At 33.5% G+C, this 21981-nt stretch overlaps 1 protein-coding gene across 1 annotated transcript in view; it reads right to left on the minus strand.

Moving 5' to 3' along the window:
• TCF4 (transcription factor 4) overlaps positions 1 to 21981 on the minus strand; it is a gene marked incomplete at its 3' end in the record, with an annotated part of 84304 nt that overhangs the window by 23200 nt on the left and 39123 nt on the right. The window contains 1 exon segment of the mRNA XM_063179544.1: positions 2772 to 2836. Coding sequence (XP_063035614.1) covers positions 2772 to 2836 — 65 coding nt within the window.

Consider the following 21981-nt stretch of genomic DNA (forward strand, 5'->3'; position numbering starts at 1 on the left):
AATACATCCCCCCAAAAATGCCCAAAATATTCCCAAAATATTCCCAATAATTCACAAAACATCCCCAAAATAGTCCCAAAATATTCCCCAAAATTCACAAAACATCCCCAAAATATTCACAAAACATCCCCCCAAAAATGCCCAAAATAGTCCCAAAATATTCCCCAATAATTCACTAAAAATCCCCAAAATATTCCCAAAAAATCCCCCGAAAAATCCCCAAAATATGCCCAAAAAAATTCCCCCAAAAATCCCCAAAATATTCCCAAAATATTCCAAAACATCCCCAAAATATTCCCAAAAAATTCCCCCAATAATTCACAAAAAATCCCCAAAATATTCACAAAACATCCCCCCAAAAATCCCCAAAATATTCACAAAAAATCCCCCCAAAATTCACCAAAAATCCCCAAAATATTCCCAAAAAATCCCCCCAAAATTCCCAGATATTCCCAAAAAATTCCCCCCAAAATTCACAAAAAATCCCCCAAAAAATCTCCCCAAAAGTCCTCAAGAGTCCCCAAAAATTCCCCGGAAAACCCCAAAAGAAATCCCAAAAAAATCCCCCCAAAAATACCAAAAAAAATACCCCAAAAAATCCCAGAAAATCCCGAAGAAATCCCAAAATATTCCCCAAAAAAATCCCAAAAAAATTCCCCCAAAAATCTCCCCAAATTCCCCAAACAATCCTCCCAAAATCCCAAAAAATCCCAAAAATATCCAAAAAAATCCCCAAAAAATCCCCAAAAAAACCTAAAAAAATCCCCCCAGAAATTCCCAAAAAAATCCCAAAAAATCCCCCAAAAATCCCCAAAAAATCCCCAGAAATTCCCAAAATCCCCAGAAATTCCCAAAAAAATCCAAAAAATCCCCAAAAAATCCTAAAAAATCCCAAACTTCAAAACCCCAAAAATCCCAAATCTTTGGGATTTTTGGGGGGTTTTTGTGGGGATTTTTTGGATTTTTTTGGGATTTTTTTGGGATTTTTTGGGATTTTTTGGGATTTTTTGGGGATTTTTGGGGGATTTTTGGGGGATTTTTGGGGGATTTTTCATGGGGTTTTTTGAGGATTTGTTGGGATTTTTTGTGGGACTTTTTGGGATTTTTTGGGGAATATTTTTGGGATTTTTGTGGGTTTTTTGTGGGTTTTTTAGAAGGATTTTTGGGGTTTTTTCAGGGATTTTTTGGGAATTTTTTGGGGATTTTTGGGGAATATTTTTAGGATTTTTGGGGGGATGTTTTGGGGATTTTTTGGGGGACTTTTTGGGATTTTTGGGGGATTTTGGGGATTTTTTTGAGATTTTTTGGGGATTTTCTGGGGAATTTTAATGGGTTTTTTGAGGATTTTTTGGGATTTCTGGGGCAATATTTTGGGATTTTTGTGGATTTTTTTGGGATTTTTGGGGGATTTTCTGGGGGTTTTTAATGGGGTTTTTTGAGGATTTGTTGGGATTTTTGGGGAATATTTTTGGGATTTTTGGGGAATATTTTGGGGATTTTTTGGGGAAGATTTTGGGGGATTTTTTTTTAACTTTTGGGGAATATTTTTGGGATTTTTTGGGGAATATTTTGGGGATTTTTTGGGATTTTTTAGGGAATTTTTTGGGATTGTTTTGGGGAATATTTTTGGATTTTGGGGGAGTTTTGGGGGAATATTTTTGGGGAATATTTTCAGGATTTTTATGGGGTTTTGGGGGTTTTTTAGGGATTTTTTGGGGAATTTTTGGGGAATATTTTTGGGATTTTTTGGGGGGAATATTTTTTGGATTCTTAGGGATTTTTTGGGATTTTTTGAGATTTTTTGGGGATTTTTTTGGGGATTTTCTGGAGGTTTTTCATGGGGTTTTTTGAGGATTTTTTGGGGGAATATTTTTGGGATTTTTTGTGGGTTTTCTGTGGGGTTTTTAGAAGGATTTTTGGGGTTTTTTTCAGGGATTTTTGGGAATATTTTGGGATTTTTGGGGAATATTTTTGGGATTTTTTGGGGAATATTTTCAGGATTTTTTGGGAAATTTTGGGGGGAATTATTTTGCAATTTTGGGGGATTTTTTTGGGAATATTTTTAGGATTTTTGGGGGGATTTTTTTTTATTTTTCGGGCGACTTTTTGGGATTTTGGGGGATTTTCTGTTGGGTTTTTTTGGGGTTTTTTTTGCGCATTTTATGGGGATTTTTGGGGAATATTTTTTGGATTTTTAGGGAATTTTTTGGGAATTTTGGGGGGATTTCTTTGGGGTTATTTTTGAGATTTTTTGGGAATATTTTGGGAATTTTGGGGAATTTTGGGGCTTTTTTGGGGGGATTTTTGGGGAATATTTTTGGGATTTTCTTGAAATATTTTGGGGGTTTTTAGGGATTTTTGGTGAATATTTCTTGGGAATTTTTGGAGAATATTTTGGGGGAATTTTGGGGGGATTTTTTTGGAATATTTTGGGATTTTTGGGGGAATATTTTGGAAACTCTTGGGATTTTCGGGGGGATTTTTTGGGGAATGTTTGTGGGAGTTTTTTGGGGAATTTTTTGGGAATATTTTTAGGATTTTGGGGGGAATTTTTGGGGAACCTTTTGGAAATTTTGGGGATTTTTGGGGAATTTTTGGGGAATATTTTGGGGATTTTTTTGGAAATTTTGGGGAATATTTTGGGGGATTTTTGGGGAATATTTTTGGGATTTTTTGGGGAATATTTTGGGGGATTTTTCGGGAATATTTTTGGGATTTTTTGGGGAATATTTTGGGATTTTTTGGGATTTTTTGGGATTTTGGTGCCTGACCTGGTGGCAGCCCTGCAGGTTGGAGTCCCGGCCGTAGGAGGAGTAGGAGCCGCGCTCGGCCTTGCCTGGGAAGGTAAATTAATTAATTAATGAGCAATTAATTAATAAATCATGCTAATAGTCTCATTAATTCATGCTAATGATCTGATTAATGTATAAAAATAATCCAATTAATAGTTGGAAATAGGAACCGTGCTCGCTTGTACCTGGAAAAGGAGAAAAATCAATTAATTAATGAGAAAAATGCAATTAATTAATAAAAATAATCCCACTAATTAATGGAAATAATGCAATTAATGTAGGGAAATAATCCAATTAATAACTGGAAATAGGAACTGGACTCGCTTTTAGCTGGGAAAGGAAAAGATCAATTAATTAATTAATGCAAATAACGCCATTAATTAATGGAAATAGTCTAATTAATGCATGGAAATAACCTAATTAATACGTGGGAATAATCGCAATTAATTAATGGAAATAATCCAATTAATACATGGGAATAATCTGAATAATCCAATGGAAATCTAATTAATCTAAATAATCTAATTAATCTAATTAGTCTAATGGAAATAGACCTAATTAAAAATCCCAATTAATAAATGGAAGAATCCTAATTAATCCATGGAAATAATCTAATTAATGCATGGAAATAATCCAATTAATAGATGGAAATAATGGAAATAATCCAATGGAAATCTAATTAATCTAAATCATCTAATTAATCTAATTAATCGAATGGAAATAAAGCCAATTAAAAATCCCAATTAATGAATGGAAATAATCTAATTACTCCACGGGAATAATCGAAATAATCCAATGGAAATCTAATTAATCTAATTAATCTAATGAATCTAATTAATCTAATTAATCTCATGGAAAGAAACCCAATTAAAAATCCCAATTAATAAATGGAAGAATCCTAATTAATCCATAGGAATAGTCTAATTAATCCATGGAAATAATCCAATTAATACATGGAAATAATCGAAATAATCCAATGGAAATCTAATTAATCTAATTAATCTAATTAATCTAATTAATCGAATGGAAAGAAACCCAATTAAAAATCCCAATTAATAAATGGAAAAATCCTAATTAATACGTGGGAATAATCTAATTAATACATGGGAATAATCGAAATAATCCAATGGAAATCTAATTAATCGAATGAATCTAATTAGTCTAATTAATCTAATTAATCAAATGGATATAAACCCAATTAAAACCCCCAATTAATAAATGGAAAAATCCTAATTAATCCATGGAAATAATCTAATTAATACATGGGATTAATCCTAATTAATCAGCGGAAAAAAATCCCAATTAATAAATGGGAATAATTGCAATTATTTAATAGAAATAATCTCATTAAGAAATGGAAATAATCGCAATTAATAAGTGGAAATAATCCAAATTAATAAATGGGAATAATCTAATTAATGAATGGAAATAATTCCAATTAATAAATAGAAATGATCTAATTAATGAATGGAAATAATTCCAATTAATAAATGGAAATGATCTAATTAATGAATGGAAATAATTCCAATTAATAAATGGAAATAATCTAATTAATGAATGGAAATAATGGCAATTAATGAATGGGAACAATCCCAATTAATAAATGGAAAATAATTCCAATTAAAAATCCAATTAATAAATGGGAAAGCCCTAATTAATAAATGGAAAGAATGTAATTAATAAGTGGAAATAATGACAATTAAAAACCCAATTAATAAATGGAAAGAATCCCAATTAATTAATGGAAGAAATTGCAATTAATCAATGGAAATAATCCCAATTAATAAATAGAAATAAATCAAATTAATTAATTGAAAAATCCCAATTAATAAATGGGAAATAATCCCAATTAAAAATCCAATTAATAAATAGAAAAGCCCTCATTAATAAATGGGAATAATAAATTAATTATTTAATTATTTAATTATTTTTAAAAGAAATAATTATTTAATTATTTCTAATTAATAGGTGGAAATAGTGGCAATTAAAAACCCAATTAATAAATGGGAAAAATCTCAATTAATAAGTGGAAATAATCCATTAATAAATGGGGAAATTCCCAATTAATCAATGGAAATAATGGAAATAAATAAGTTCTAATTAATAAATGGGAATAATCTCATTAATTGGTGGGAATAATCGCAATTAATGAATGGAAATAGTGTAATTAATCAGTGGGAAAAATCCCCAATTAATAAAAGGGAAAAGTCTCAATTAATTAATGGAAATAATCCAAATTAATTAATGGAAATAATCCCAATTTAGAGGTGGAAATAATCAAATTAATTAATGAAAATCGTATAATTAGTTTTAATGCATGGAAATAATCCTAAATAATCAATGGAAATATTCTAATTAATAAATGGAACTAATAGAAATTAATAAATGGAAATAATCGAAATTAATCAGTGGAAATAATCCTAATTAATAAATGGAAAAAAGTTTGAAGTAATTAATGGAAATAATCCTATTAATAAGTGGTAATAATCCCAATTTAGAAATGGAAATAATCCAATTAATTGATGAAAATAATCTAATTAGTTGTAATGTGTGAAAATAATCGTAAATAAGTAATGGAAAAATCCTAATTAATAAATGGAAATAATCTGAATTAATAATTGGAAATTATCCCAATTAATACATGGAAATAATTGAAATACGAAATGGGGAAATCCCAATTAATAAATGGGGAAAACCACAATTAATTAATGAGAATAATGGATTAATAAATGGGTAGAATTGCCATTTATGCATGGAAATAATTACAATTAATTAATGTAAATCATGAGAAAGAAATGGAAATAATTTTAATTAATGAATGTAAATAATTAAAAAGAAATGGAAATCATTCTGTGAAGAAGTGGAAAAAGTCAAAAAAGAAATTGAAATAATCCTAATTAATAAGTGGATGGAATCCTAATTAATTATTGTGAAAAATCCTAATTAAATAGTGGAAATAATCCCATTAATAAATGGAAATAATTCCAATTAATCAATGTAAATAATCCCAAAGAAATGGAAATAATGGAAATTAATGAGTGGATAGAATCCCAATTAGTCAATGTGAGAAATCTCAATCAATAAGTGGAAATAATTTGATTAATTAGTGGAAATAATCCCAATTAATAAATGGAAATAATCCCAATTAATAAATGGAAATTATTTCAATGAGAAATGTAATTAGTAAATGGAAATCTTGTTATTAATGAATGGTAATAGTGTAATGAATCGATGGAAATCATCCGAGATGATAAATAGAACTAATTGCAATTAATAAATGGAAATAATCCCAATTAATAAACGAAAATAATCCCAATTAATAAATGGGCATAATCCCACTTTAAAATGTAATTAGTAAAGGGAAAAGTTGTTGTTAATGAATGGTAATAGGCTAATGAATCGTGGGAATCACCCTAAATAATAAATAGAACTAATTGCAATTAATAAATGGAAATAATCCCATTAATTAAGGGCACTGATGCCCTTGCAGCTGCTGGTGTGCTTTGGCTGCTGATGATCACGTGGTGCTGCTGCTGAGGGGTGCCAGTGTGTGTGCCGAGAGGTACTGCTGTGCCGTCTGGGAACTGCCCACGGCGGGGGGTGTGTGCTGAGCCGGGGGGGGGCGGTCTGCTAACTGAGGCACTCACTGCGCTGTGCGGCCTGCTGCTGCACTACACTGCTCCTTAGTGCTCAGTACTGTTGCTGTGGTGCTGTTGGTGTTGTTGTTATTATTATTTAAAATAATCATTATAATTACTATTAATAGTAATGTTCAGAGCAATAATAGTACTAATAATAGTACTAGTACTAATAATGCTAGTAATAATAAGTATTTTGATGGGATTGCGGTGAAGAAGTGGAAGCGTAATTAGAACTATTAATGGCAGTAATAAATGCGCGAAAAAAATAAGAACCTCGGTCCCGTTGGTCCCTCGGTTCTTATTTTCTTCTTGCATTTCTTCCTGCCATTAATAGTTCTAATGACGCTTCCACTTCTTCACCGCAATCCCATCAAAATACTTATTATTACTAGCATTATTAGTACTAGTACTATTATTAGTACTATTAGTACTATTATTAGCAATATTATTATTATTGATCTATTATTTTCCATAGGATCAGATTATTGACTTCATAAAAATATTTACTCCTATTGTTATTAGGATTAATGTTTTTAATTACTGTTGCTATTACTATTATTTCTTATTATTTCATACAGGGTCACATTCGTACTTCTTACTTCCATTTATTAGGTTCAATTACTATTTGTATCAATAAATCAATGGTCAAATAAATAAATAAACAAATAAATACGTAAATAAATACACAGTTGACTAGATCAATAAATAAATAAATGCTGAGATAAATAAATAAATAAATAAGTAAAATAAATCACTGGCTAGATAACTACATGCTTAGATAAATAATTAAATAATTAAATCATTACATAAATAAATAAACAATAAATAAGACATTAATAAATGGCTAGCTAAATAAATAAATAAATAAATAAATGGTTAGATAAATAGATAGATAAATAAATAAATAAATGGTTAGAAAAATAACTGAACAATTAAATGGTTGGTGAGATAAATAAATAAACAAATAAAGAAAGAAACAGTAAACAAATAAATGGTTAGATAAATAGATAAAATAAAGAAATTGTTAGATAAATAAACTAATGGCTAGATAGATAGATAAACAAATAAATAAATAAATACTTCAATAAATAAATAAATAAATGGTGAGAAAAATAGATTAAAAAATAAATGGATAGCTAAATAAATCAATCAGTAAATGAAAAAATCAATAAAATAATAAATGGTTCAATAAATAACTCAATAAATGAATAAATAAACTAATTAATAATTGGTTAGATAAAGAACTAACGAAAGAAATGCATTCATTAATAAATGGCTAGATAAATAACAAAATAAAGAAAGAAATAAATTAATAAATGGTTAGATAAGTAAATAAATGGTTCAATAAATAACTAAAGAACTAAATGGTTACATCGATAAATAAATAAATAAATAAATAAATAGTAAATTAAAAATTGGTTAGATAAATAAAATAAATAAATGGCCAGATAAATAAATACATAAATAAATAAATCGTTAAATAAATAAATAAATGGCTAGATAAATAAATAAATTAATAGATAGACAGATAAATAAATAAATGGATAGATAAATAAATAAATAGATAGATAAATCAATAAATCAATAAATGAATAAAAAAATAAAATAATAAATGGTTACATTACAAACTCAATAAATGAATAAATAAATAAACTAAGAATTGGTTAGAGATATAACTAAATAAATAAATTAATTAATAAGTGGTTAGATAAATAAATAAATAAATGAATAATTGCTTAGATAACTAAATAAATTAATTAATTAATAAGTGCTTAGATAAATAACTAAATAAAGAAATAAATAAATGAATCATTGCTTAGATAACTAACTAAATAAATAAATTTTTAAATAAATAACTAAATAAATAAATGGTTCGATAAAAAAATAAATAACTCAATAAATGTTAGATAAGGAAATAAATCAATAAATGGTTAGATAAATAAACTAATAATTACATAGTTACGTAGATAAATAAATAAATGAATAAATAAATGGTTAGATAATTAATAAATACATAGGTGGCTAGATAAATAAATCAATCACTAAATAAATGAATAAATAATCAAATAAATAGATAAATAAATAACTAAACAAATAAATAGTTAAAGAGATAAATAAATAAATAAATAAATAAATGGTTCAATAGATAAATAAATAAATAACTGGTTAGATAATTAATAAATAAATAGATGGCTAGATAAACAAATCAATCAGTAAATAAATGAATAAATAATCAAATAAATACATATATAAATGGTTGGATAGATCAGTAAATAACTAAATAAATCAATGGTTCGATAATTAATAAATACATCAATAGATGGCTAGACAAATTAATAAATCAGTAAATAAATGAATAAATAAATAGTTAGATACATAAATAAATAAATGGTTCGCTAAATAAGTCAATAAATCAACGGTTCAATAAATAAATGCATCAGAAAATAAATAAATTGTTAGATAAATAAATAACTAATAAATGAGAAATTAATGGTTCCATAAATAAATACAAAACATCAATTGTTGGAAAAATCAATCAATGGTTCGATCAATCAATCCATTAATCAATCTATTAATAAATGGTTAGGTAGATAAATCAATCAATCAATCAATCAATGGTTGGATAAATCAATCCATTAATCAATCTATTAATAAATGGTTCGACAGATAATAAATAAATCAATCAATCAATGGTTCGATCAATCAATCCATTAATAAATCTATTAATAAATGGTTAGATAGATAATAAATCAATCAATCAATCAATCAATGGTTCGATCAATCAATCCATTAATAAATCTATTAATAAATGGTTAGGTAGATAAATAAATAGATAAATCAATCGTTGGATAAACAAATCCATTAATAAATCTATTAATAAATGGGTAGATAGATAATACATAAATAAAGAAATCAATCAATGGTTCGATCAATAAATCCATTAATCAATCTATTAATAAATGGTTCGATAGATAATAAATAAATCAATAATTGGCTCGATAAATCAATCCATTAATCAATCTATTAATAAATGGTTAGATAGATAATAAAGAAATCAATCAATGGTTCCATCAATAAATCCATTAATAAATCTATTAATTAATGGTCACATCACTGAATAAGTAAATCAGTGGTTGGAAAAATCAATCAATCAATCAATCAATCAATCAATCACTTTTAATAAAATATTGCCATTATTAATTAAGGAATGGCCCCACACCGTGTTCTATTTATTACCTGTCCTTATTTCTATTATTAATTATTAATTTCTATGAATATTCATATTTCTGGAACTTCATTGGATTTATTATTTCCTTTGATTGATCATCGATTATCGATTATCGATTATTAATTATGCTCCTTTATTATTGCTTTGCTTTTATTCTTTATAATCGTCTTCATTAATATTTATTATTGGTGTTTATTATTAATAACTGCAGTTACTAATGATCTTTATTTCTATTTATATTAAGTATTTATAATGTTATTTATTATTTATATTTGTTATCAATAATTACATCTACTAATTACATTTCTCTTTATATTAAGTATTTATTATCTTATTGTAATTAATAATTATTGATTATTAATTATCTTACCAATGCCAATCTCTGCAATGCCCAAATATTCTCGATTATTGATTATTAATTATCGATTATTAATTATTTCACCAATGTCAATCTCTGCAATTCCCAAATATTATCGGTTATTGATTATTAATTATCGATTGATAATTACTTTACCAATGGCAATCTCTGCAATTCCCAAATATTATCGGTTATCGATTATTAATTATTGACTATTAATTATTGATTACTCCACTCCCCCAATTCCCAATGTTCATCCCTGCAATTCCCAAAGATTAGTTGTTATCAATTACTAATTCTCGATTATCCATCATTATTTATCGATTATTGATTATTGATTATTGATTTGGGTTATTAATTATTTCATTCCATTCCCCAAATCCCGATGTTTACCTCTGCAATTGATTTCTTATTAATTATCGATTATTGATTGTTATTTATTATTTATTGATTATTGATTATTGATCCCTTATTATTTATTTCGGTTATTAATTATTTCATTCTATTCCCCAAATCCCGATGCTTACCCCTGCAGTTCCTAAATATCATTAATCATTAAATATTAATTAATTTTTACATTAATTTTTTATTGATTATTAATTATTTATTACTTCTTTCTCATTTATTTATTATTAATTATTTCATTTTATTCCTCATACCCCAATCTTTATCTCTGCCATTCCTAAATGTGATTATTGATTATTGATTATTGGGTTTTGATTATTTATTATTGATTGTTAATCATTTATTTCCTATTCATTTATTATTAATTATTTTATTTTATTCCCCATATCCCAATGTTTACCTCTGCCATTCCTCAATGTGATTATTGATTATTGATTTTTGATTATTGGTTATTGATTATTTTGGTCATCTCCAAAAATCCCAAAAAATCTCCAAAAAATCCACAAGAAATCCCCCTAACAATTAAAAAAAAAAAAAAAATCCCCAGAAAATCCCCCCAAAAATTCCCAAAAGTCCCCAAAAAAATCCCTTAAAAATCCCCCCAAAAATAAAAAAAAATTCCCCAAAATATCCAAAAAAAATCCCCGAAAAATCCCCCCAAAAAAGCCCCTAAAAAATCCCCAAAAACTAAAAAAAAAATTCCCCAAAAATCCCACAAAAAATCCCCCAAAAAATCCCCAAAAAATAAAAAAAATCCCCAAAAAATCCCCCAAAAAATCCCCCAAAAAGTCCCCAAAAATCCCAAAAAAATCCCCTAGAAAATCCCCAAAAAATAAAAAAAAAACCCCCAAAAAATCCCCCAAAAATCCCCAAAAAATCCCCAAAAAAATTCCCAAAATCCCCCCAAAAAATCCCCAAAAAAGTCCCCAAAAAAATCCCAAAACATTTTTAAAAATCCCCCAAAAATCTCAACTTTTGGCGGGATTTTATTGGGATATTTGGGGATTTTTGGGGGGTTTTTTGGGGATTTTTTTGGGAATTTTTGGGGATTTTTTTGAGGGACTTTTTGGGGATTTTTTGGAGGCTTTTTAGGGATTTTTGGGGGATTTTTTGAGAGATTTTTGAATATTTTTTTGGGAGATTTTTAAAGTTTTTTTGGAGGTTTTTGGGGATTTCTTTTTTTTATTTTTGGGGGGATTTTTTCGGGGGATTTCTTTGGGATTTTTGGGGGGATTGTTTGGGGAATTTTTGGTGGATTTTTGGGGATTTTTAGGGGGACTTTTCTGCCATTTTTGGGGGGAATTTGGGGGCTTTTTTGGGTGGATTTTTTAGGAACTTTTGGGGGATTTTTTGGGGACTTTTAGGGTGATTTTTCTGCTATTTTGGGGGGATTTTATCGGGGAATTTCTTTGCGATTTTTGGGGGATTTTTAAGGAATTTTTGGGGGATTTTTGGGGGAATTTTGGGGCTTTTTTTGGGTGGATTTTTAGGGCCTTTTTGGGGGATTTTTTAGGAATCTTTGGGGCATTTTTAGGGGATTTTTCTGATATTTTTTGGGGGGAATTTTTGGAGATTTTTTAGGGATTTTTTAGGGACTTTTTGCTGATTTTTTGGACATTTTGTAGGGATTATTTTTTGGGGTTTTTTTTTCATTTTTGGGGGGGATTTTTTCCATGCATTTCTTTGGGGATTTTTTTTTGGGGGGATTTTTAAAATTTTTAATTTCTTCTCAATTTCGTCCCCCAAGGAGTTCACCCCCCTGCCCTGGGTTGGCATCTGGTGCCCGCCGCGCTGATGTGGGCATTTTGGGGTGGATTTTTTAGGAGGATTTTTTGGCATTTTTTTATTTTTATTTTAATTTTTTCCCATTCTTTCCCATTTCAGCCCCCAAGGAGTTAACCCCCCTGCGCTCCCCTCCCCGGTTGGCATCTGGTGCCCGCCGCGCTGATTCGGTGCCCGCGTTGGCAGCGGCTCCCGCGCCGGGGAAGCGCGAGCGCCTCGCCGCCGATGCCATCTCCTCCTGCGCCGCGCATTTCCATTAATTACAACCTTGTCAGCAAAAGCATTATCAAAGGCGAAGCTGCAAATGCTAATGAGCGCTCATTTGCATCCTTTGCTTTGTTGGAATGTCATTAATTATTACATTTTATGATGATGAATGCAGCTGTCGAAGCTGCGCCGCGCATAATTAGCCGCAGCCGCAAAAAAAAAAACAACCAACCCCAAAAAATTCCAAATCTTCCCCCAAATTTCCCCAGAAACTTTTCCCGTTCCTTTCTCTCCGCCGCGATTTGGGAATTATTTCTGATCATTTTTTTTTTGTTTTTCGTTTTTTGGAATGGTTCTTGCGGCTTAATTAATGCCACGCTTAATTATAACGCCATGATGTCAGCGGTTTTAATTAAGGATTGGCTCGGGTACAAGAGAACTCCTCGCCGCAGTAAAAGTCGCTCCCAAAGTGCGGAAAATTGCCCGGCTTCTGTTGCAAATCTCCAAATCGATCGAGATTCTCAGATTTATCATGTGTTTGTGTGGTATTCAATCAGATATTTGCAAAATATAGATGGATATTGTGTTTACATATCAAATATAATCAAATATATGTATCAAATATATAATGATAATATATTATATATTTTATACTTGCATAAATACGTGTATCATATAAATATTTGGTGTTTAAATATTAAATACATTTTATATTATTATGTGGTTTTATGTATATTAGGTGTTTATATGATATTAAATTAAATATTTGCAAAAAGGTGCGGGTTATATATGTATGTTGTGTTTATACATCATATGTATAATATATTATATTATTTTATATTATATTATATTAGTTATATTGTATTAAATTATATTGTGTTATATTATATTATATTATATTATATTACATTACATTACATTACATTACATTACATTACATTACATTACATTATATTATATTATATTATATTATATTATATTATATTATATTATATTATATTATATTATATTATATTTTTGCAGAAATAAATGTATCACATAAATATATTGTGTTTAAATATTATATTTATTATATATTATATGTTATTTGCATATGTACTATGTATATTGGATGTTTATATATAATATATTCCATATTTCCAATATTATATATATATATAATGTGTTTAGTGTGTACATCTAATATATATTTATTATATTCTATATTTGCAAAAATGCGTGTTTTGTATAAATAAATGATGTGTTTAAATATTATAGATATTATATGTTTATGGCTATATGTGTATTTTATATGCTTCTATGCATACTTCATATGGTTCTAGATGGATTTTCTATGGTTCCATGCATACTTTACATGGTTCTATATTTATTTTATATGGTTCTATATTTATTTTATATGATTATATTTGGATTTTCTATGTATGCATGCACATAGGCATATTTGTATACATGGTTCTGTATGTCATTTATATGGTTCTATATGTCATTTATATGGTTCTACATGTAATTTATATGGTTCTATTTATATTTTATAGGCTTATATTTCTATTTTCTATGCTCCTATAGGTGTTTTCTATGGTTCTATACATACTTTCAGTGGTTCTATAAGATTTTATATGGGTATATTTGTGTTTTCTACATATGCATACAAAAATCCATATTTGGTGATAAACGTAATTTATATGGTAATATATTGATTTTCATATGCTTATATTTGTATATATGGTTATATATGAATTTTATACGGTTCAATATGTATTTCATATGGTTATATGTGTATTTTATATGGTTCTATATGTACTTTATATGGTTCTATATTTATTTTATATGGCTATATTTGTATTTTCTATTTATGCATACATGTCTACATATTTGGTTACATATGTCATTTATATGGTCATATATTGATTTTATATGGTCACATATTGATTTTATATGCTTCTATTTGTAGATATGGATATATATATATTTTATACATATTATATTTACATTTTTTGTTGTTAGATTTGTATTTGATATGGTTCTATACATCTTTGATATGGTTCTATATTTATTTTATATGGTTATATTTTCCTCTTCTATGGATGTGTGCATATATCCATATTTGGTTATATATGTCATTTATATGGTCATATATTGGTTTGATACTCTTATATTTGTATTTATGGTTATATATGAATTTTATATGGTTAAATATGGATTTTGTATGGCTCTATACATACTTTATATGCTTCTATATTTATTTTCTATGGCTGTATTTGTATTTTCTATGGTTCTATGTGTATTTTCTATGGTTCTATACATACTTCCTATTCTTGTATATTTATTTGAATTTCTATTTGTATTTTCCATATCTATATCCATATATCCATGTTTGGTGATATATATATAAATTTATATGGTCATATATTGATTTTATATGGTCATATTTGTATATATGGTTCTATACGAATTTTATACAGCTATATTTGTATTTTCTATGGTCCTAGATGTATTTCATTTGGTTCTATGCACACTTTATATGGTTCTATATTGGTTTTATATGGCTACATTTCTATTTTCTATGTCTGTATGCATATATCCATATTTGGTGGTATATGTCATTTATATGGTCATACATTGATTTTATATGCTTCTGTTTGTGTATATGGTTATATATGAATTTTATACGGTTATATTTGTATTTGTTGTTGTTATATTTGTATTTTATATGGTTCTATGTGTATTTTATATGGTTGTATTTGTATTTCTGTATATATATATATATACAAATATCCATATTTATACATATGGTTATATATGGATTTTCTATGGATATATTTGTATTTTATACAGTTATACATTTATTTTCTATGGTTGCTTTTGTATTTTATATGGTTCTATATGGATTTTATATGGTTAAGTATCTATTTTCTATGGTTCTGTTTGTATTCTCCATATACATATCCATATATCTCTATTTGTATATATGGCTATATTTGTATTTTATGAGGTTACAAATTTATTTCCTTTGGTTCTATTTGTATTTTCCATATACATATCCATATATCCATATTTGTACGTATGGTTATATCTGGATTTTCTATGGTTCTATTTGTATTTCGCATATATGTATAAGCATAGCAATATTTATATATGGTTATGTTTGTATTTTATATGTGTATATTTGTATATATGGTTGTATTTGTATTTTATATTGCTATGTATCTATTTTATATGGTTATATATGTATTTTATATGCTTATATTAGTATTTTGATATATATATCCATAGATCCATATTTGTATATATGGCTACATATGTACTTTCTATGGTTATATTAGTATTTTATAAATTTCTTTTCTTTGGTTCTATTTGTATTTTCCATATCCATATCCATATATCCCTATTTGTATCTATGGTTATATCTGGATTTTCTATGGTTCTATTTGTATTTTGCATATATGTATAAACATACAAATATTTATATATATGGTTATATTTGTATTTTATATATGCGTATTTGTATACATGCTTCCATTTGTATTTTATATGGTTAGATACGTATTTTACATGGCTACATTTGTTTTTTCTATGGTTAGATACGTATTTTACATGGTCAGATATGTATTTTATATGGTGAGATACATATTTTACATGGTTCTATATGTATTTTATATGGTTATATTTCCAGTTTCTATACATGTATCCATGTAGACATATTTGTATATGTGGCTATATTTGTGTGTATGTATCATCTATGCATATTTGTATGTGTACTTATATTTGAATTTTTTATACATGTCTCCATCTAGACATCTTTGTATATATGCTTATATTTTTATATGGTTACATTTGTATTTTATATGGTTATATATGTATTTTAAATGGTTATATATGTATTTTATATGGTTATATGTCCAGTTTCTGTATATGTATCCATGTAGACATATTTGTATACATGGCTGTATTTGTATATATGTATCCATCTAACAATATTTGTATGTGTGCTTATATTGGAATTTTTTATATATGTCTCCATCTAGACATCTTTGTATATATGCTTATATTTTTACATGCTTATATATGTATTTTACATGGTTATATTTGTATTTTATATGGTTATATATGTATTTCACATGGTTATATATGTATTTTATATGGTTCTATATGTATTTTATATGGTTATATCTCCAGTTTCTGTATATGTATCCATGTAGACATATTTGTATACATGGCTGTATTTGTGTATATGTATCCATCTATCCATATTTGGCTATATCTGTGTATATGTACCATCTATCCATATTTGTATGTGTTCTTATATTTGAATTTTTTATACATGTCTCCATCTAGACATCTTTGTATATATGCTTATATTCATATTTTGTTTCTTTTTATTCTAATTTCCATTCTTTCTCTTTATCGTTCCAGAACCATTTGATCCTTCCGCTTGATGCATTCCGTATTTCCATTCCAAAAAATGAAAACTTTTATCTGAAAACATCGCAACTCAAAGGGAATAGAAAGGAAGATTTAAAAGAAGAAAAGGAAATGGGAAATAAAGAAGGAATCATATGAAAGGCAGGTATTGGGCCGGCGAGGAGCGGACGGAAGTGGCGGGCGCGGCGCAAGTTTGCGGCGCTTTGCGGTGGCTGGCAGGCGAGCGGCGGCGGCAGATGGGCCCATTCCACATGAGCAGGCCAATCAATCACAGCTGAAGGGCCCAGGTGCGGCGCAGCCGCTGCCATCGTCCCCATTTCACAGTCTGTCACACACGGGGGTGCCGCCAGCGCCGACCCGCTGCCAGCATGGACCCATGGCACGGAGATCCCCACGTGTGATCCTATAAACCCACCCTGTGATCCTACAGCCCCACCCTGTGATCCTATAAACCCACCCTGTGATCCTACAGCCCCACCCCGTGATCCTCCATCGTCCCCATTTCACAGTCTGTCACACACGGGGGTGCCGCCAGCGCCGACCCGCTGCCAGTGCGGACCCATGGCACGGAGATCCCCACATGTGATCCTATAAACCCACCCTGAGATCCTACAGCCCCACCCCGTGATCCTATAAACCCACCTGTGATCCTACAGCCCCACCTGTGATCCTATAAACCCACCTACAGCCCCACCCTGTGATCCTCCATCGTCCCCATTTCACAGTCTGTCACACACGGGGGTGCCGCCAGCGCCGACCCGCTGCCAGCATGGACCCATGGCACGGAGATCCCCACATGTGATCCTATAAACCCACCTGTGATCCTACAGCCCCACCCCGTGATCCTATAAACCCACCTACAGACCCACCCTGTGATCCTATAAACCCACCTACAGCCCCACCCTGTGATCCTACAGCCCCACCCTGTGATCCCACACACATCCTACAGCCCCACCTGTGATCCTCCATCGTCCCCATTTCACAGTCTGTCACACACGGGGGTGCCGCCAGCGCCGACCCGCTGCCAGCATGGACCCATGGCACGGAGATCCCCACGTGTGATCCTATAAACCCACCCTGAGATCCTACAGACCCACCCCGTGATCCTATAAACCCACCCTGAGATCCCACAGACCCACCCTGTAATCCTATGAACCCACCCTGTGATCCTATAAACCCACCTACAGACCCACCCTGTGATCCTACAGACCCACCTGTGATCCTATAAACCCACCTGTGATCCTACACACCCACCTGTGATCCTATAAACCCACCTACAGACCCACCCTGTGATCCTATAAACCCACCTACAGACCCACCCTGAGATCCTACAGACCCACCTGTGATCCTACAGACCCACCCTGTGATCCTATAAACCCACCCTGTGATCCTATAAACCCACCCTGTGATCCTACACACCCACCCTGTGATCCTATAAACCCACCTGTGATCCTATAAACCCACCTGTGATCCTACAGACCCACCTGTGATCCTACACACCCACCCTGTGACCCCACAAACTGTTCCTGTGACCCCACAAACGCTCCCTGTGATCCCATATTTCTATAAATATTAATATCCACATTATATACCTGTAAATACATGGAATTATAGACATATATAATAATTAAATTAAATTATATATGTATATCTATAATTAAATTATAGATTAAATTGTATTAATAGCAGCATGTATGTTATGTATACAAGAGTATATTATTTTCTAAATGTACACAATAAAGAAATTTTAGATTCATTTCTAGAAATATTAGTATGTGTATTATATATTTATATATTAATTTATATAAATATTAATATGATAAATAATGGGAATATTATTTAATTAAACCCTGACCTGGGGACAATTCCACAGGGTTGGGGACAATCACTCTGCCCTCATTGGGGACAGTCCCTGTGTGCCATTGGGGACAGTCCCTGTGTGCCACTGGGGACAGTCCCTGTGTGCCATTGGGGACAGTCCCTGTGTGCCATTGGGGACAGTCCCTGTGTCCCATCCTGGGGACAGTCCCTGTGTGCCACTGGGGACAGTCCCTGTGTGCCACTGGGGACAATCCCTGTGTGCCATTGGGGACAGTCCCTGTGTCCCATCCTGGGGACAGTCCCTGTGTGCCATTGGGGACAGTCCCTGTGTCCCACTGGGGACAGTCCCTGTGTCCCATCCTGGGGACAGTCCCTGTGTGCCATTGGGGACAATCCCTGTGTGCCATTGGGGACAGTCCCTGTGTGCCATTGGGGACAGTCCCTGTGTCCCATCCTGGGGACAATCCCCGTGTCCCATCCTGGGGACAGTCCCTGTGTGCCATTGGGGACAGTCCCTGTGTCCCATCCTGGGGACAGTCCCTGTGTGCCATTGGGGACAGTCCCTGTGCCCTCACTGGGGACAATCCCTGTGTGCCATTGGGGACAGTCCCTGTGTCCCACTGGGGACAATCCCTGTGTGCCATTGGGGACAGTCCCTGTGTGCCACTGGGGACAATCCCTGTGTGCCATTGGGGACAGTCCCTGTGTGCCACTGGGGACAGTCCCTGTGTGCCATCCTGGGGACAATCCCTGTGTGCCATTGGGGACAGTCCCTGTGTGCCACTGGGGACAGTCCCTGTGTGCCATTGGGGACAGTCCCTGTGTGCCATTGGGGACAGTCCCTGTGTGCCACTGGGGACAATCCCTGTGTGCCATTGGGGACAGTCCCTGTGTGCCACTGGGGACAGTCCCTGTGTGCCATCCTGGGGACAATCCCTGTGTGCCATTGGGGACAGTCCCTGTGTGCCACTGGGGACAGTCCCTGTGTGCCATTGGGGACAGTCCCTGTGTGCCACTGGGGACAGTCCCTGTGTGCCATTGGGGACAATCCCTGTGTGCCATTGGGGACAGTCCCTGTGTGCCACTGGGGACAGTCCCTGTGTGCCATTGGGGACAGTCCCTGTGTCCCATCCTGGGGACAGTCCCTGTGTGCCATTGGGGACAATCCCTGTGTCCCATTGGGGACAGTCCCTGTGTGCCATTGGGGACAATCCCTGTGTCCCATCCTGGGGACAGTCCCTGTGTGCCACTGGGGACAATCCCTGTGTCCCATCCTGGGGACAGTCCCTGTGTGCCACTGGGGACAGTCCCTGTGTGCCATTGGGGACAGTCCCTGTGTCCCACTGGGGACAGTCCCTGTGTGCCATTGGGGACAGTCCCTGTGTGCCACTGGGGACAGTCCCTGTGTGCCATCCTGGGGACAGTCCCTGTGTGCCATTGGGGACAGTCCCTGTGTGCCATTGGGGACAGTCCCTGTGTCCCATCCTGGGGACAGTCCCTGTGTGCCACTGGGGACAGTCCCTGTGTGCCATTGGGGACAGTCCCTATGTCCCACTGGGGACAGTCCCTGTGTGCCATTGGGGACAGTCCCTGTGTGCCATCCTGGGGACAGTCCCTGTGTGCCATTGGGGACAGTCCCTGTGTGCCACTGGGGACAGTCCCTGTGTGCCATTGGGGACAGTCCCTGTGTCCCATCCTGGGGACAGTCCCTGTGTCCCATCCTGGGGACAATCCCCGTGTCCCATCCTGCCATCCCACATCCCCAACTCCTCCATCCCCACTTCCATTCCCTGTCCCCAAAACTCCGAATGATTTCTGCATTTTCCCTTCCCATCCTTCCCATTTTTGGTCCCGAGCCCCACTCTGATCCACCCCCAGCCCCTCCTCCCTGCCCAGCTTCATTTGCACATCCAACCTCCCCAGAAGTTGATTTTATTTATCCAAACTCCTCCTTTAACTCCACGCTGGCAAGTTCAGAATCACGGCCGGCCTGCGGATTCTGCTTCATTAAATTCCCTTTTTGTGGGCCCTTAACGAGGAGCACAACAAACCCTTTGTTTCTGGTGCCCGGCGGAGCGTGAGTGCCCGTGGAAATGCCCCCCTCGTTCCCAATTTGGGTTTTGTTCCCTGCATTTTCCCACATGTCCATTTTCCAGCTGCCATGCAAATCGCCGCCGCCGCTCGTGCGCCCCGCCGCAGCTTTGGGGTGATGCGTCCCGAAAGATCTGCGGCCAAGAAACCACCAAAACCACCAATTCTCTAATTTCATTTCCATTTCTTTGTGCTGCTTTTTTAAATAATTATTTTCAATCCCTTTCTATTGGAAGGAATTTTACAATTCATTTGATTCACTGAATATTTTCAGCAAGTTCCTCTAAAGTTCAAAATTCCTTCTGCTCCTGAGAGAACAGCAACAAAACTTTCTTGGAAAGTCAAACTTCAAGAATCCATGGAGGGGAAGGAGTTTTGAACTGGATTGTAGTGGGAAAACTGGTTTGCTGTGCTGGAGGTGGGAACTGGAGGCTGGAAATTATGGGCAGGAGTTTGGGGTTAGGGACAGGATCCCAAAATTATGGGCAGGAGTTTGGGATTGTGGGGAGGAGTTTAGGATTATGGGCAGGAGTTTGGGGTTGTGGGCAGGATCCCAAAATTATGGGCATGAGTTTGGGGTTGTGGGCAGGATCCCAAAATTATGGGCAGGAGTTTGGGATTGTGGGCAGGATCCCAAAATTATGGGCACGAGTTTGGGATTGTGGGCAGGATCCCAAAATCATGGGCAGGAGTTTGGGATTGTGGGCAGGATCCCAAAATTATGGGCAGGAGTTTGGGATTGTGGGGAGGAGTTTAGGATTATGGGCAAGAGTTTGGGGTTGTGGGCAGGATCCCAAAATTATGGGTAAGAGTTTGGGATTGTGGGCAGGAGCCCAACATTATGGGTAAGAGTTTGGGACTGTGGGCAGGATCCCAAAATTATGGGCAGGACTTCAGGATTACAGGCAGAATGATGGAGAAGAGTCTGGTTTTATGGACAGGAGCCCAGAATTAAGGGCAGGAGCCCAAATTTTTGGACAGGACTCTGGGATTAGGGACAGGAGTCTGGGAATTATGGACAGGAGCCCAGAATCAGGGACAGGACTCTGGGATTAGGGACAGGAGTTTGGGATTATGGACAGGAGCCCAGAATCAGGGACAGGACTCTGGGATTGGGGACAGGAGTCTGGGATTATGGACAGGACTCTGGAATTCTGAACAGGACTCTGGGATTAGGGACAGGAACCCAGAATTAAGGACAGGAGCCTGGGATTAGTGCCAGGAGTCTGGGAT

The sequence above is a fragment of the Melospiza melodia genome, chromosome W (assembly GCF_035770615.1).
Source record: "Melospiza melodia melodia isolate bMelMel2 chromosome W, bMelMel2.pri, whole genome shotgun sequence".
NCBI lineage: Eukaryota > Metazoa > Chordata > Aves > Passeriformes > Passerellidae > Melospiza > Melospiza melodia.